The sequence below is a fragment of the Portunus trituberculatus genome, chromosome 28 (genome assembly GCF_017591435.1).
Source record: "Portunus trituberculatus isolate SZX2019 chromosome 28, ASM1759143v1, whole genome shotgun sequence".
NCBI classification, from domain to species: domain Eukaryota; kingdom Metazoa; phylum Arthropoda; class Malacostraca; order Decapoda; family Portunidae; genus Portunus; species Portunus trituberculatus.
In genome coordinates this window covers 8493587-8508729 of record NC_059282.1, presented here as the reverse complement: position 1 = coordinate 8508729, position 15143 = coordinate 8493587, and the positions used below count along the sequence as shown (strand labels likewise).

The window sequence follows — 15143 nt, the reverse complement described above, 5'->3', positions numbered from 1 at the left end:
TCGTACTCCTTCTACTAAAGAAGTCTAGAGAACCCTTGCTTACACCACATCACGCTATATTTCCATAGTATCACCCACTCCTGATTATCGGCCGGCTTTCGATCTGACTTGTCATTTTTTTATCTGCTCGTGGATGTCTCCCCCCCTCCCACCATCTCTTTTTCTCTTTAGCACTTTTTTTTTTGTAAAAGAGAACATTGCATACATTTCATTTAATAAGAGGAAAGAGAAGAATAATGAAAGACACTGAGAACGAGAAGAGACGAAGGAGATTAAATAGGAAGGGATACGTCAGGGACGATAACGTCAAGAAGTGCCGTTTCGAAGGCAACAACAATATTCCGTGCCAAACAAACAAACCTCTGTTGCTCCGTCAGCAATGACAGACTAAGAACAAAACTCAATCCAGCTGAAGGGAACACAGGCCATAGGAGGAGATGTAAGGCGTTACTCGGAGAACAGGGATAAAAAGTAAGACGAAGGGTAGGTACACTGGAATTGCAATCTTTTATGGTTTAAGGTACTCTTGACAAGCCTTTCAGGAGTGCTTAGCACCCTTATTACAAAATGTAAATTCTAATTTCTCAGCTGTTTGTTGATTGAACATCAATGAACACTACCATAGTATAGACATACAATGATAGTGCCGTTCAGGGCTGTGTGAGGTAAGGTTTGATCAGTATCCGTGGCCCCCCGTGAGGTTCAGGGGTTAGGTTAGTTTTGATCAGTTCGTATCCCTTGGACGGGAACAGGACATTTGACCAGAGTCACTTGATCAGCTAGTGTATGATGGCTGGCCAGGTTACTTGACCAGGTCAGGGAGGACTGCTGACCCTGTGGGGTAGGACTATTAACCAGGATATTTTCTATTAAATTTTAATGACCACTTAAAAGATATTGAATACAAGATATATATAATGGTCATTAAAATTTAATAGAAAATATCCTGGTCAGTAGTTCTACCCCACCTAGTCAGCAGTCCTCCCTGACCTGATCAAGTAACCTGATCAGTCATAATGCCCTAGCTGGTCAAGTGACTCTGATCAAATGAAAAACTAGTCAGATGTCCTGTTTCTACTGAGAGACTCCCCCCATACATTAGTGTCAGGAAGTTTTGTGTTTAACCCTAAGCATAACTAATGTAGGAGTCAGCACCACTAGTAGGAGATAACAGTGCAGAAAGCTTACATGTGGCCACAGATGCTGCATAGGAGGAGGGTTCGTCGCTACCAAGAGTTCTTGAAGACTTTGAGGCGCCCTGAGCCACAGCTGTGTTTGTGCCCCTTCCATCTACACCCCCGGCCCTGGGTGCCTCCACCCTGTCGCACCTCCAGGCCCCATGGGGTGAGTAAACAGAGGAGAGAGAAGTATATCTTTGTTCACTGGTACATGTTTTACTTTCATGTTGGTTACTTGTATTGAGCTGACATTGGTGACAAAAATATAGATATTCATTGAATTCATGTTTGTTTTAGTGTACTTTTCTTATCACCTCTGTATAATTACAATTACTCATCTACTTATGTGTGCAGGAACCTTCCCTGCTGTTGTCGAGAAGGTTTCACTCCAATCCTGAGCTGCTGGCACACTCGTCCCACACTGGCGTGAGTAGGGATTTTCATTCAATTCATTGCATATTGAACAGTGACTACATTGCAATGGAACAAAAATTTATGACTGTACATCTCTTTCTGAAAGGCAATGGAGAGGAAGTCACTGAGTCAGAAGGACAAGGCTCAGCACTCCCGCTACATTGAGCGCCTCCACCATGAAGAAGACCTCATCAAGGTGACAGTCTTATTATTACCATACCTTGCTCTGCCTAAGCTCTTCTCTCCTTACTTTGTCTTATTTTTCTGTATAGACCGTAATGAATTGAATCATATTGTCCCCACTTTTATATTGAGTTTTAAGTCCTCAGATCTAACAATCTCCTTCCAAAACTTGACAATGAGCAAATTTTAATCAGAGTGGAGGACTCACAAACTGAGAGTGAGTGAAGCAGGTTATTAGACCAATGAATGCGATTGTACCTCTGTAGCTTTGCCTTTCTTGTTGATGCAGGAGGCACAGAGAAGGGTGCACAATGGTGATCCCTTGCCCAAGGATATGTACAACACTGTCATGAAGTGGAGTAAGATGTCACCCAAGCTTGAGGAGGAGACCACAGTGAGTTGCTTCCTGTCATACTGTGAGATATGATGAATCAAATGCTGAGATTTCCATTCATAAGAGTCCATCCATTTCTACATATAGCATTGCCAGTGTGTGAATTGCTGCTGTAGACTGCTTGCTTTGATTGGTATCCAAAGTAAATCCCACTAAATTTTCTATCCCCAACCTAATTACTCTTACTGATTGAGATATGCCTGGGATACAAGTTGCATCAGTTGGGATGGTTCACAGCAGACAATTCACGCTGTCACACTGGCAACACTAACTGATGACCATGGAAATGGAGGTTAGGAGACTGTACATTGAGCATTGTCACTCAGGGGGCAGGACAGAGGAGAGAAAAGAAGCAGCAAACCAGCCACATTGGACGGAAGAAGGGAACAAGTGAACGCGAGTTTGAGAAGGAAGAGGAGAAGCTGCGTCAGGAGTTAAAGAATGTGAGGGACTTAAATCAGCACAACATCTATTTGCTGGAGGAGAACAAGAGGCTCATGAAGAAGGTAGTTTGAGACTCCCACATTTTAAGATGATCTGTGTACTTGGCTGACATTCCCACCATGTTAAAATTTACCCCCTGACTCTTCTTTCTTATATGATTATGGTAGATAATTTAATTGGCTTCTAGACAACCATAGAAGCTACCATAGATTTATTGATGAAGAAAAACTAAAGTTTTAAATTCAAATTCAGATTAAACTATTTTCCTTCCATTCACAACATGTACAGAACCATCATCTTGCAATTCTTTAAATAAGTGCTATAACTTTCTCCACAACTGTGTATTGTAGGCTCATGGTTGTTTCTTCAATACTGAACATTAGACCTCACGCTTGTGAAGCATAAAAGTTGTCAGATGAATCTGTTAAGGTCATTACAGCATCAACTACCAAATCCTTGTTCTCCTCAGATTCAGAAGCTGCAGCAGAGGGCCAAGCGACAAGGGGAAGCAAGGAAAGGCAGCAGGGAGAGTATGGAGGCCCCCAGGCAAGATGATGTCATCCTTTCTCTCAGGAAGAAGTATGAAGACCTGCTGCAGTATGTTCTCAAGGTATCACTGGTGTTGGTGGTCTGCAGTCTTCTTTAATTTACTTCTTGAAAGTGTTCTTGAGAGATTTTTGTAGTCTTTCCAATGTCCATATTGTATTTTTTATTGATTTTTCATATGAACAACAAAAGGAAAGAAATAGAAAATATCAAGTATATATCAGGAACAGAAAGAATGGAGAAAAGGAAGGAAGGAAAGAAAAAGCTGCTCATTACCTTACAATCTTAACAGGTTGAAGCTGAGAACCAGAAGCTGAACAGTCTTGCTGGGGCATCAGGGGAGGGCCGAGGCACAGACATCAAGGCCACCAGGAGGACCCTAACAGAGCTGCAGGAGGAGACACAGGCACTGAGGCAGCAGGTGGGTGGCTTCACACTGAGTGACTGTCTTTCTCTTGATAAGTATTGGTGGGGAGTGATTCTTACTCTGAGATACCCAACCTACCAGTTTTCATTTTGTTTCCTTGTTTTTTTTTTATATTTACTTCTTTTTTTTGCTTTTGTTAAGGTAAATTGAGAAAACAGTGAATGTTTTGCAAAGCAAGGAGTGTTTGAGAAATGTCAGTATTTTTTTTAAGCAAGCACAATGTTGGAGTCATTCCCCATGGCAGAATTTATATGAAAAGCTGTCTGTTAATAGATGTATAGTTAATGATTTTTTACTCTATTTACTGCTCCTCTCCCCAGCTCATGGAAAAAGACGAGAACTTGATGAAATATGAGGAACAGCTGAAGGCAATGAAGGACAGCACCATCATACTACAAGATGCCCTCAAAAAGCAAAGGCTAGGAGGCAGCTGGAGTTCTGAGACAGCAATGCTAGAGGAGGAATGGATGAGGCGGTTCAATGAAACTCGGGAGATGTATGAGGAAGCTATTCAGGGATACAAGGACCAGCTGGAGCAGACACAGAGGAAGGTGGTGATGGAGGAACAGGATCACGCTCAGCAGATAGAGGAACTAAGAAAACAGCTGCACGAAGCCCAGACTCAACTCCAGGCCGAGGAGAAGAACAGACTGGAGGAGGCTAAGGTAGTGGAGGAAAAAGACCATACCAAAGCGGGAGAAGGAAAACAGGTTGATGAGTTGAAGGGAGGCCAGAATGAAGTCAGGACAAAGGGAAGTCCTGGGCATCAAGTAACTAAATCTGATGGTAGTAACTCCCCAAAGAACCTGCCTAGCACTGCACACATAGTATCTCCAAAGCATTCAAAAGAGGACACACAAACTACACAGCCACAAGCCACAAGCCATTGCACAGAGGGCGAGGGAAAGCCTGAATCAACAGCAGTGACAAAAACAGATGAGATGTACAGTGAGGCCTTAACACTTATTGTGAGGAGACTTGAGAGCCTTCAGATAGGCAGAGGGGAAGTGGAGGGCATGATGGGTACTATTAAAGACACCATCAACACCTGCCTGCAAGAATGGAGGGACAGCTTCCAACAGACCAGAGCACAACAGGACCAACACAAGAACCAATTGCAGCATGAAAATGAGGAACTGCAGAGAAAGCTGAGGACAAGGAACAAGAAGATAGAGACCCTTCAGAAGCAGAATGAAGACCAGCAGCGGCAGAATGAGAAGCTGCTGCACCAGTGTTCCCTCCTTGAATCACAGGTAGGTGTGACCTTCAGGTGTCTTGCTGGACTGTGAAAGTTAAAGGTAACCTGTGTCTGCCTTCACTTTGTATCAAACTATAAATGAGAGAATAGTTGATAGGAGATAAGAAATTAAGGGTTGGAGCAATTTGGGAGAATTTTAATAGTTTAATATTAATCATGAGGTATCATTACTTTTTGAATAAATAATGTCCTGATTCAGTAATGTTTATGAGCAGGTGCTCAGTAATAGTGAATCCTTATCACTCAGAAAATTTATTAGAAAATTTATTAGCTGAGCTATTATTGTAAGTGTGGAAAATTTTTTTTCTCTTAGCTAATATTATTGCCTTGTCTAGCTAAATTGATTTGTTCTGTAGATGGCTTCCACACGAACCACAGAACAGCTAGGCATCCTTAGTGGACTACCTCAGAAGGTGCAAGAGGCTGAGCACCAACTGGCAGATACCAAGGAGCTGCTACACAAGGCCCAGGTGGAAAACCAAGGACTGCAGAGCCATCTGAAGCACCTGGAAGAAAAACTTGGTAAAAAGGAGTCCAAATTGAAGACAGAGCGTGAGCAAAGCTTGAGCAGGGAAAAGGAGGTGGCAGGGGCACGGGAGTCTGTCTCGTCCCTGCAGCACCAGCTTGAGGAGATGAGGAGAGAAATGAACCAGCTGTGTGAACAACTCTCCACCAAAGATGTCATCCTGGAGCACACATCGGCACAACTAGAGGAGAGGATCCGAGAGTGTGCCAGCCTCTCTGCTCTCGCTGACCGCTACAAGCTGCAGCAGAACCAAGACTCAGACCGCATCCAGACACAACTGAACGAGAGGGAAACTGCCTCCCACAAGCAGCTCCTGGAGGCGCAAACACAGGCCTCTCGCTTCCAGGCTCAGGTGTCGGCCCTACGTACTGAGAAGGAACACACAGAGAAGTCCCTTCGCTGTACTGTCAGGAAGCTGGAGGAGCAAGTTGACCAACTTCAGCTGAGGAATTCTACATTGCAGAGGCAACTGACCACCTTTACCTCCACTTACCATAACTTGTTCTCCAGTGTTGACCTCCCGTCGGTGACCACTCCGGCCATAGACACCACTGTCTTCAAGGGCATTTAAGGTGACTAGTTAAGTTTCAGTCTTATAGCCAAATGTTAGTTAATCTTTGTGCTTCCTACAGAATATCCCTGACAGCATTTTGATGAGACATAGACAGATAGTGGTAATATTCTTGCTATCTGCCTGCAGTGTAACCAGGCCATCCCTCCTACCCCATGGGGAATATATATTCCAACTTACATCTACCTGTTTAGAATATAAAATGACGAGCATAACACTTTGATTTTTTATTAATAATCTACTCGACCACAGTGGGTCCTGTACAAACTAGAAATAACAGGTGCAAAAAGGGGCAATAAGTAAGGCTAACACTGGAAGTGGTCTCTAATGTCACACTGCAAAATGCTCAATTACTTTGTGTGTAATGCTCAAAAGGAACTGTTAAGAAATGAACAATATAAAACAGCAAGGGTCACATACACTTGCTAATGTAAAAAGATAAAACTTGCAACTCCTGCATAACACAAAGTTACACTTATCAGATGAAGTGTTGCATATCCCTCATGTTCATAAAATTCAAGCCAACCTGTGGGAGCTCTGTGGGACCTAAGGTGTGGTGTGCTTAGGCCTCATTCAAGCTCTGATACAACTGTTTTCCAAAATTCTATGAATATTCCTCCACTGTGACCTTTGTGCCTCTAGTTCTCACATCTCAGCCTGAAGGTGTGTCATGCTTGTGGCAGTACTAACAACTTGCAAACTTCATCTACATTGAACATCATAATAACCTAGTATTCACCAACACATTGTTTGATAAGGCATAGAACGTATCTTTACCAGAAGGAATTTGGAACACTTTTCTCCCTCCAATGCAGTCACAACACAATCTCTCCCTGCACCAGTCAGCCGTCACACCTTCAGGCTGTAGGAAAACTCACTCTAGTAGTTACCCTGCTAAGTTTTTTTTTTTTTTTTTGCAATGTCAAAATTGTAGTGAAAAATTACCAAGCCACAGTATAAATCTCACTAGATACATATTAAAAAATAATGATTTAGTATAATCTGAGTAATATCACTAAACAAGATAAAGAGAAGGCACACAATGTTGAATACTTTCTCTGCTGTAAGGGTGCATGGGAGCTCCCTAATCCTCAGCAAACTCTCAAGATGTTGACAATATTAATTAATTATCATTTCATCTGGGTATTTTTCTCATTTACTTAAGAGAAATATTACAAAGTGTGCCATTAAATAGAACATTCTGAAGGCATACAGGCAGGTGGGCTACATACAGACCCTTCCACTCATCACTTTCTCAGTATTCATGCCACAGTCAGTATAACACATAAGTTGTTAGAATTTTGTCACTGAAACCAAACTAAAAACCTCCTGAAGTGTCCCCTTACACCAGAATTTATCTAGGCTCAGCAGTGTTTATTTGAGGACTTTAGCAGTTATAAACGAAACATACCTATGAAATACCTGAATACCCTCATCAGAGGATGCACTACAGTGCTTGATAAGATACAAGCAAATCATTGTGTATAATATATTATATATATTTATATATATCTGAGATATTCTTGCTGTTCAGTGAACAACATGAGCTTTTTTTTTTTTTTTACCCATCAACAAATTGCAGTGAATTTGTCTAGGTTACACAAGACACTGAATATCAGCATCAGCACTGAAAGTCACATTAGTTATAGTTGTGGCCAGTTCACTTAGGAAGGTGGCACATATCACAGCTCTCACTTGCTGTCTGGTTAATGAAGGTGCAGTGCTGGCACGTCCAGGAGGTGGCTGCCGCTGAGGCCTGTGTGCTGGACCCCACCCCCACCACATCGGCCCCCCGCGCACCACTCAGACTCTCCGGTCCTGAGGCCATCACCAGCTGCTCCACCGTTGCCCAGTGGCCCGACTGCTTCCACTCCAGTGCTGCTGCTCGGTTGCGGGTCTTGACAGCCTCAAGTAATGGTCCAATGTACTCCTGAAAAGTTAGGTTAATTTTAGACACGTCCAGTGTGACACATGGCTTCCTCAGATGTCCACCACCAAGATCATAAAGAACACCTGTAGCTTCCAAATGTATCAACCATTGTAGCTTATAAATAAAACTACATAAGATTTGTTTCTTATTGAAATTTTATCTATTACCTGAAACTCGGGAGGAGCAAATTTATTGAGAGATATGTCTTACCTGTTGAGTTCATAATAACTGATGTCAGCCATACTATGGTCAGTTATAATGTAAGGTTACTCAACAATAAATAGCAGATAAAGTAAAACCATACTAAACAGTCCCTGTCTTATGATGATTAGATGAACCGTCACAAAAATTTAAAGTTCCTTCTCATAATAATTTTTGAGTAGAGGCAGTGCCATCTACTAATTTCTGAAGTGTCCTGGAGTACCTGCATCATAACAATGAAATGAATGAAGGAATCAAATACCCTGAGAGGTAGCATGTCCATCGCAGCAATGTATATAAGGACATGCAAGTCTGACATGGCCTCCAAGAACTGGTCATCAGAGAACTTCTTGAGATACGCTGCTAGCGTGGTGAAGTCTTGCAGGTGACCCTCCACCATTCTGTTGAAACAACACAATGTTACAATTCAGAAAAAAATAAATAAATAAAACAATAAAAAAAGAAATATATATATATATATATATATATATATATATATATATATATATATATATATATATATATATATATATATATATATATATATATACACAGTAAGTCCTCATTTTACACTAGAAATGCGTTCCTCAAAAAGCTATTGTAAACCAAAATTAGTGTAAACCGAACCTGTTTTAACATGTATTAGATAGGAATACGTTCCAGCTCAGTATAAAAGTCAATTGAAAAAAGTAAACAAACACCCATCTCAACCTTCAAGGTTTCAATAATAGACAGGGCCTTTTCTGAAATGAGGTTCAACGAGAGTGGGGCATGCTGGCGTGTTTGGCTGTCTATCCAAATTTTAAGTAAACCCTCCATCCGATCCATAATGGGTTCCCGATGTTTTGTCAGCAATTTTACCTGCAGGCTTGAAGCATTAGCTGCTGCCTCCTTAACACTTGAAGCATTCCTCAAAACAGTAGCAACTGTGGTAAATTCAGGGAACGGCTTATAGCTGACAAGCCTTCCCCAAGTTCTTTTCTCTTGACTATATCAAGCTTCGTTTCCAACATTAAACTTTTCCTGGCTCGTTCACCCTTACCCACTTCTTCACCAAGATCCAAATTACGTTTCGGTGACATTTTGGACAGGAATTGGTCTTAAATGCAGAGAATAATGTAAGTAAATCACCGAGCACAGTCTCACTGTTATTCATCGTGCTGGCGCGAAAGTGACTGGTTTGTTGTTGGTCCGACTTGGTCACAGTGCAGCGCCACAATCACAGGCGGCGGGAATTTCAAATATCGTAAGTGCGATTTTTTTATCGTAAATTGAAAAAATGGTAGTAATTGTCAATTATCATATCTGCGAATTTATCGTATACTAAACTAGTGTAAAACGAGGACTTACTGTATATATCTATATCTATCTATCTATTTATATACATATATATATATATATATATATATATATATATATATATATATATATATATATATATATAGATAGATAGATAGATAGATATACTCGTAGATATAGATATAGATAGATAGATAAAGTCATTAGAAAAAATTATATTTACATCTGAAGCAAAAATATTTGAATATCCAACAACAGAGCTGTACCTGTTTGCCACGGGAAAACTGGCTTCATTCACAGCAAATGTATAGAGGGGCTCATTAGGAGTTGAGACTGGGCAATCTAAGAGGAGATATTCTACAGGTAAAGGTCTTCCTAAACGTACAACTTCATTGTTGTACTGGTCCTTCTCCTGTGAGGGATAAAGAGAAGTGGGAACCATCAGGCAAAAGACACAGGCACATAGAAGGAATCAGTCATAAATTCCATGACTTATTCTCACAAAGATTACAATCAAGCTTTCAGTTTTGCACGTCTTCCCACAAACCACTGACCTTGAAGTATACGTCAGGGACGTACTGTTCAGCAGTGGACTCCTTGATGTAGGCCAGCTCAGGGGCATCCTTGGTGGGTATGAGGCACTTGTCCCTCACCACAGACTGGCACTGGTTGCTTACCTGGTATCCCTCCATGTGCACCTGTCACATGGGTTACATCATTACATCCAGCTCTACTGTCCTGTGTACACACCAAGGTTCCTATGCAATCATTTCTGACTTGCTATAATCATAGGATGCAGCAATTTACACTATATGCTAAATTATGGAAATACACCTTTGACTCATTATACGAAGAAGAGATCGCTTGCCTGGTTATTCTGGTCGCCAGTAACTATAACTGTGACAAACTTGGAGCCAAACCTTCCCTCTGGGGACAGTCTGCAAGGGTTGGGATGGAGGTGCTGGAGATGGGCAGCAGTGATCACCTCGTGGGCGGAGAGGAAGTAGGTGCCGGCATGCCTCAGATACCGTACTGTGCCATTGTTGGCATCGAGTGGCACCAGGTCAGTGAAGATCCAGCCCACGCAGGTCAGCCCCAACCCCTTGGCAATCTGGAGGTGGAAGAGCAAGGCATTGTCATGGACAATGTCAGCCATTATCATCATTCTATCCCTACTGGTGGTGATAAAGATGGAAGTTTCAGGAGTGGAAGTAGTGATGGGGAATGGGTGGAGCAAGAAGTACTTCTTGGAGAGTGTGAATATAAAAACAAGAAGAGTTTGATAAATACAGAAAATAAAACAATGACCTGTACTCCATAAGTAAGCTCTGAAATCTGAGTATTGTTTCCTTCTTTACTAAAAGCACACCCAAAATAGCATGGTATGCGATGTTTCAAGCAGAGCTCAAATTAACACCACTGATTATTACCTCATCCACCAGATCCTTTCTGGGGTCAGGCAGCAGTTTGATGTGGTCCCTGGTGCCCTCCTGTGGTGGCTCGTACACTGCCACCACCGTTGCCTTGATGCCCAGCGGGACGTCCAGGTGTGGCTCATACCGGCCGTACAAGAAGCCCAGGCGCTGGTGGCCTGTCACCCGCCAGTAGTTGAGGAAGCGCTCCACCAGGTTAGGGTTCTCAAACATGACATTGTCCACATGACGGTAGGACTGGCGGTTGAGGGTGATGGCTGATGGCTGGCACTTGGAGCAGATGCCCTTGGGCCATGGCGGGTGATCTTTACATCCAGCCTTGATTCTGCAGTTGATGTCATCTAAGCTGACAAACTTTCCCTGTGGAGAAGATGACATCAGTAAAATGGACATAACCAAGATGTAAAATGCACGCTTCCATCTATTTCAGCTAAATTTATTTTAAATGACTTTAAATCAACTTTAGTCTACATACCTTGTCCACACCTGACGTCAGCTTCTGCAGGTATGAGGTGAAGGAAAGGTGCTTGATGTTGTGCTCCTTCAGGTAATTCTCATCCCAAGGGTCGAGAGGAATGCAATGAACACACTTATTGGTTGACCCGTGGCGGCACCTGAGGAAAGACAAGAGGTTCACACACACACACACACACACACACACACTGCCATTGTACCTGGTAATAGTAACACTGACTTCCAACTAAACACAGAAACTTTGTTTCTTGAACTTATGTAGTTCCTGATTGCCACTTGTAATCCAAGATGTTTGCTATTTTCTCCATAGGAACCAATGTACAAATGAAATAATCCATTCCCAGACACCTGTCCACCCTGTGTTAGTGGCTTATGACAGACACTCCCCATTGGGAACACACTATATCATGGGAATGAATCATAGACAGAATGAACAACCAAAAAAACTCACAACTGTGGGTTCAGTTTCCTAGGGATGCGGCCATCTTCCTTGGCCAGGATGCGGTCCACCTCATCCTCCTCCACCATACTTTTGATTCTGGAGGCAACCTGCTGAGAGGTGCCGGAGGACGTGGATATAGATGGACTGCTCTTCATTGCATTTTTGCTGGTGCTGGGAAGGCTTCTGCTGATACTGCTGCTGCTGCTGCTGCCGGCAACTGGATGGCCAAAGATCTCATTCTCCTTATTCTTACTGCTGCTGCCATTCTTTCCTGCTTAAAGCCAGACATCAGTGCTTTCTAAGTATACATAAGGATAACTTTTAGGTGTATGTGTGATTCATGTCAATTATCTCACTCGTACAAACCAATGAACACACACACAACACAACTGTGGCACAACACTTTACAATCTTCCATAACTCTTTCCTAGTACTGTCATCCAACACTAGGAGACAGTCGCACAGCCTCACCTTCAGTGTCAAGCTTGTGCAGGAAGAGCATGTCGCCATGATTCAGCTTGCATCCCTTGAGGGTCTTGCGGTTGGATGAGGCAATCTCAGACTTAAGATCTCGGGATGTGGTGAGAGTGAAGTCAAAGGAAGGGAGGTTGCATATTTCATGGACTTTTTCATATAAGGTCTTGGTAGTGTCTGTGGGCTTCACCTCCACTCTCTTGGTGCCATCCGCTGACTGGACACGGATGATCTGAAATAGAGCACTGACTTTAACTAAAAATCTTACCAAACGCTACCCTTACAAATAAATAAGCATGGATATTGGGTAAATTTGCAGTTTCAACTAATTTACCCTATCTTATATTTCTTTTTCCCTATGTCTAACAAGCTTGGGGACTTCCTGGGAAAGAGGGGCTTTAACCTAACTTAACCGAACCTGGCGTTAGAAGTGTTCGTAGAAATGTGATCTAGACCGTGAGAATGTGTATAGTTATATATGGTGTATTGCTTGAAACTGTAATAATTCTATGGATATTGTACTGTGGTTTCGTTTCGTAGCATTTTTTCATTAATAACCCTGATAATCTTCCCACTTCCATACCAGTCCCTTATTCATATCACACGTGATTCAGCTGGAGTAACGAGAGTCTGTGTTCATGTTAAGTCCACAGAAATATCCTCTATCTGCCTCTACACATGTCATGAGAGGGTAGCCAACCAGATGAGTGAATCAGAGACATCAACAATTCCAGTCTCTCATCTGCCACAGGTTATTTATTCATCATTTATTCATTTTCTCCCAATATCCACCACTCGTTATCTCTCAGAAGAAGCAAACAAGTGGTGATAAAGGTTCAGGTAAACAAAACGAGGGAGTGGAGTGGCAAGCAGCGTGATGCCACAGTAACAAAGGAAACACCCACCCATACACCTGACACCCCCATACACCACCAATACAACACATACCACTAATACCAAGAAATACCATACAGAGACACCACCCAAACACATCAGAGACCACAAATAAATACCAAAATACATCACAATTCAAGTAACCCCAAAATCCCAGGCTTGAGAGATATACACCAGGTTTTATCGACCCTACATATCAATTTACCTATGTGTTTATGATCTAGCGAGTCAAATAACCCCTGGGTGTTATTATTCTAGTGATAAGCTGGCAAAATACGTACCATGGCAGCGCTTGTTAGGGTCTCTCCTCGGCCTGGGATCCATAAACTCAGGAACCCATAACAAACTGCACCGGCCAAATAAAACAAAAGAAAATCAAAAGGAAAGACTTGCAGACTTCTCGTGGCTTCCTCATGGTGTTTGTGTAGCGTCTATTGTGAGACTGAATAGCAAGGGTAGTGAAGGGCCAAGGGGTCTATACTCTGCAGCTTGTGCATGTCATGTCATCACCAAGATACATACATAGATAGATGAATAGATTTTACTGGCTACACAAAACTACTGGATAAATAAAACTAAAATGTAAATTGGGTTATGGTTACCTTTCTCTCTCTCTTCATAATTAAATGAATATGGACAGGAATAAGTACAGAAAAAAAAAAAAAATGTATCTGCAGAGTAAATGTGTATTTCTTCAAGAAGTACACGGGAGGACTAACTATTCAACTGCAGCGGTCTACACAAACTTGGGATACAGTTTTCATACATACCACAGATAAGAAAAGAAGTGATGGAACATATTTTAAACCAGTCCACGTGGTTCTTTTGCATCATTTCATAATCTAGTGTCATTTCAAAGCAGTAAGCACCGTATTAATTAAGCAAAGATAAACTGTGGAACTATCTGCCTGCTTCTGTATTTCGTCTTTCCTATAATTTGAACAATGAGGAAAGTTTAAAGACACTTCTAATGATGAATAATCCTTTGTAACCCTTTGGGAACTAACACTTCGTTAGGCCTTTTATAAAGCTCTTTATGTTCCCCTACCTGGACAATTCCCCTCCTACATGGAAAAAGAACAAAGAAGCGAACAACATATTACAGGGGTAAACAGACGTCACAGACAATGGCAGTGAGACAGGCAGCCTTGTGTTTAGCATAATTCTTAGTATAGCTATAACCCACGTGCACAAATGTATTCACCATTATCACCCACGCCAATAGTTACATGTATCCACCCCACAGTTATTGTAGCCCCCTCTCAAGCAAACTCGATCGCCTCCTTTTTTTTTTTTTTTTTTTTTCTCCACCACCGTGGACAGCCACCACCACCACCACCACCACCTTCAGAATAATCAAAAGGGGTTTTAAGAACTTGAATTTCTGCGTTCTTAATGTGTCTCGATGGTCCTCTTTGGAAACAGTTCAAGTCGTGGGGAAGGAAAAAAAAGCAGAAAGTTATAGAGATTACCAGTGGAATGGGCGAAATCTTATTAGTTCATTTTATCTATTGGTCCAATCAATGTTTGTTACTAAAACACTTTCCAACGACATCACTATCATTTTCAATTCCATATGGTCAGGTGTTCTCATTTGACGTTAGAAAATTGCCGGGAAGGCAGTCGGTAATGCAGCAAGTTGTAGCTGCATTTCGCAGCTGGCTGTCTAGCAGGGCACGACGAGGTAAGGCGACCCTCTTAATGTATCTGGTTCACCTAAGGGCAAGTAGGTACAAGCTATTGCAGCCTCGCTGTTACGGTGTGTGGTGTGTGAATGGTCTCAGACCAAAGGTATACGCCAGTACCCTGAAGTCTTTCTGTAGCTGAACAGCTTGCTAGGTGATGTATTCAAGAAACCAATAAAATTCCATGTATGCATGCATTTCATTAGGTTATATTGATTTCCTCTAATTGGTGTCTGTGTGTGTCTGTGTGTCTGTGTATGTGCGTCTGTGTGTCTGTGTGTGTGTGTGTCTGTCTGTGTGTGTGTCTGTGTGTGTGTGTCTGTCTGTGTGTCTGTGTGTGTGTGTCTGTGTGTGTGTGTGTGTGTGTGTG

General features: G+C 42.1%; 2 protein-coding genes across 6 annotated transcripts; one reads left to right on the top strand and one right to left on the bottom strand.

Moving 5' to 3' along the window:
- Positions 1-178: 178 nt before the first annotated feature.
- On the top strand, positions 179-8019 carry LOC123510054 (trichohyalin-like). Of its 4 annotated transcripts, none has more exons than XM_045264830.1 (11): positions 179-483; positions 1184-1344; positions 1533-1604; positions 1699-1788; positions 2065-2169; positions 2496-2675; positions 3083-3223; positions 3452-3580; positions 3907-4839; positions 5201-5942; positions 7657-8019. In XM_045264830.1, the coding sequence occupies exons 2-10, from the start codon at positions 1189-1191 to the stop codon at positions 5939-5941; spliced, it is 2547 nt and encodes an 848-aa protein (XP_045120765.1). In that variant the 5' UTR covers positions 179-483; positions 1184-1188; the 3' UTR covers position 5942; positions 7657-8019. The 4 variants fall into 4 exon arrangements, with proteins under 4 accessions (XP_045120765.1, XP_045120768.1, XP_045120767.1 ...); XM_045264833.1 differs by having other exon boundaries at positions 180-439; positions 1201-1344; XM_045264832.1 differs by having other exon boundaries at positions 180-471; positions 1201-1344.
- Positions 6154-13510, bottom strand: LOC123510056 (nuclear protein localization protein 4 homolog). Of its 2 annotated transcripts, none has more exons than XM_045264834.1 (10): positions 13370-13510; positions 12192-12426; positions 11730-11994; positions 11280-11418; positions 10802-11164; positions 10240-10482; positions 9926-10069; positions 9638-9783; positions 8335-8473; positions 6154-7871 (listed from the first exon to the last, which is right to left on the bottom strand). In XM_045264834.1, the coding sequence occupies exons 1-10, from the start codon at positions 13370-13372 to the stop codon at positions 7602-7604; spliced, it is 1947 nt and encodes a 648-aa protein (XP_045120769.1). In that variant the 5' UTR covers positions 13373-13510; the 3' UTR covers positions 6154-7601. The 2 variants fall into 2 exon arrangements, with proteins under 2 accessions (XP_045120769.1, XP_045120770.1); XM_045264835.1 differs by having other exon boundaries at positions 11730-11991; positions 13370-13509.
- Positions 13511-15143: the final 1633 nt, after the last annotated feature.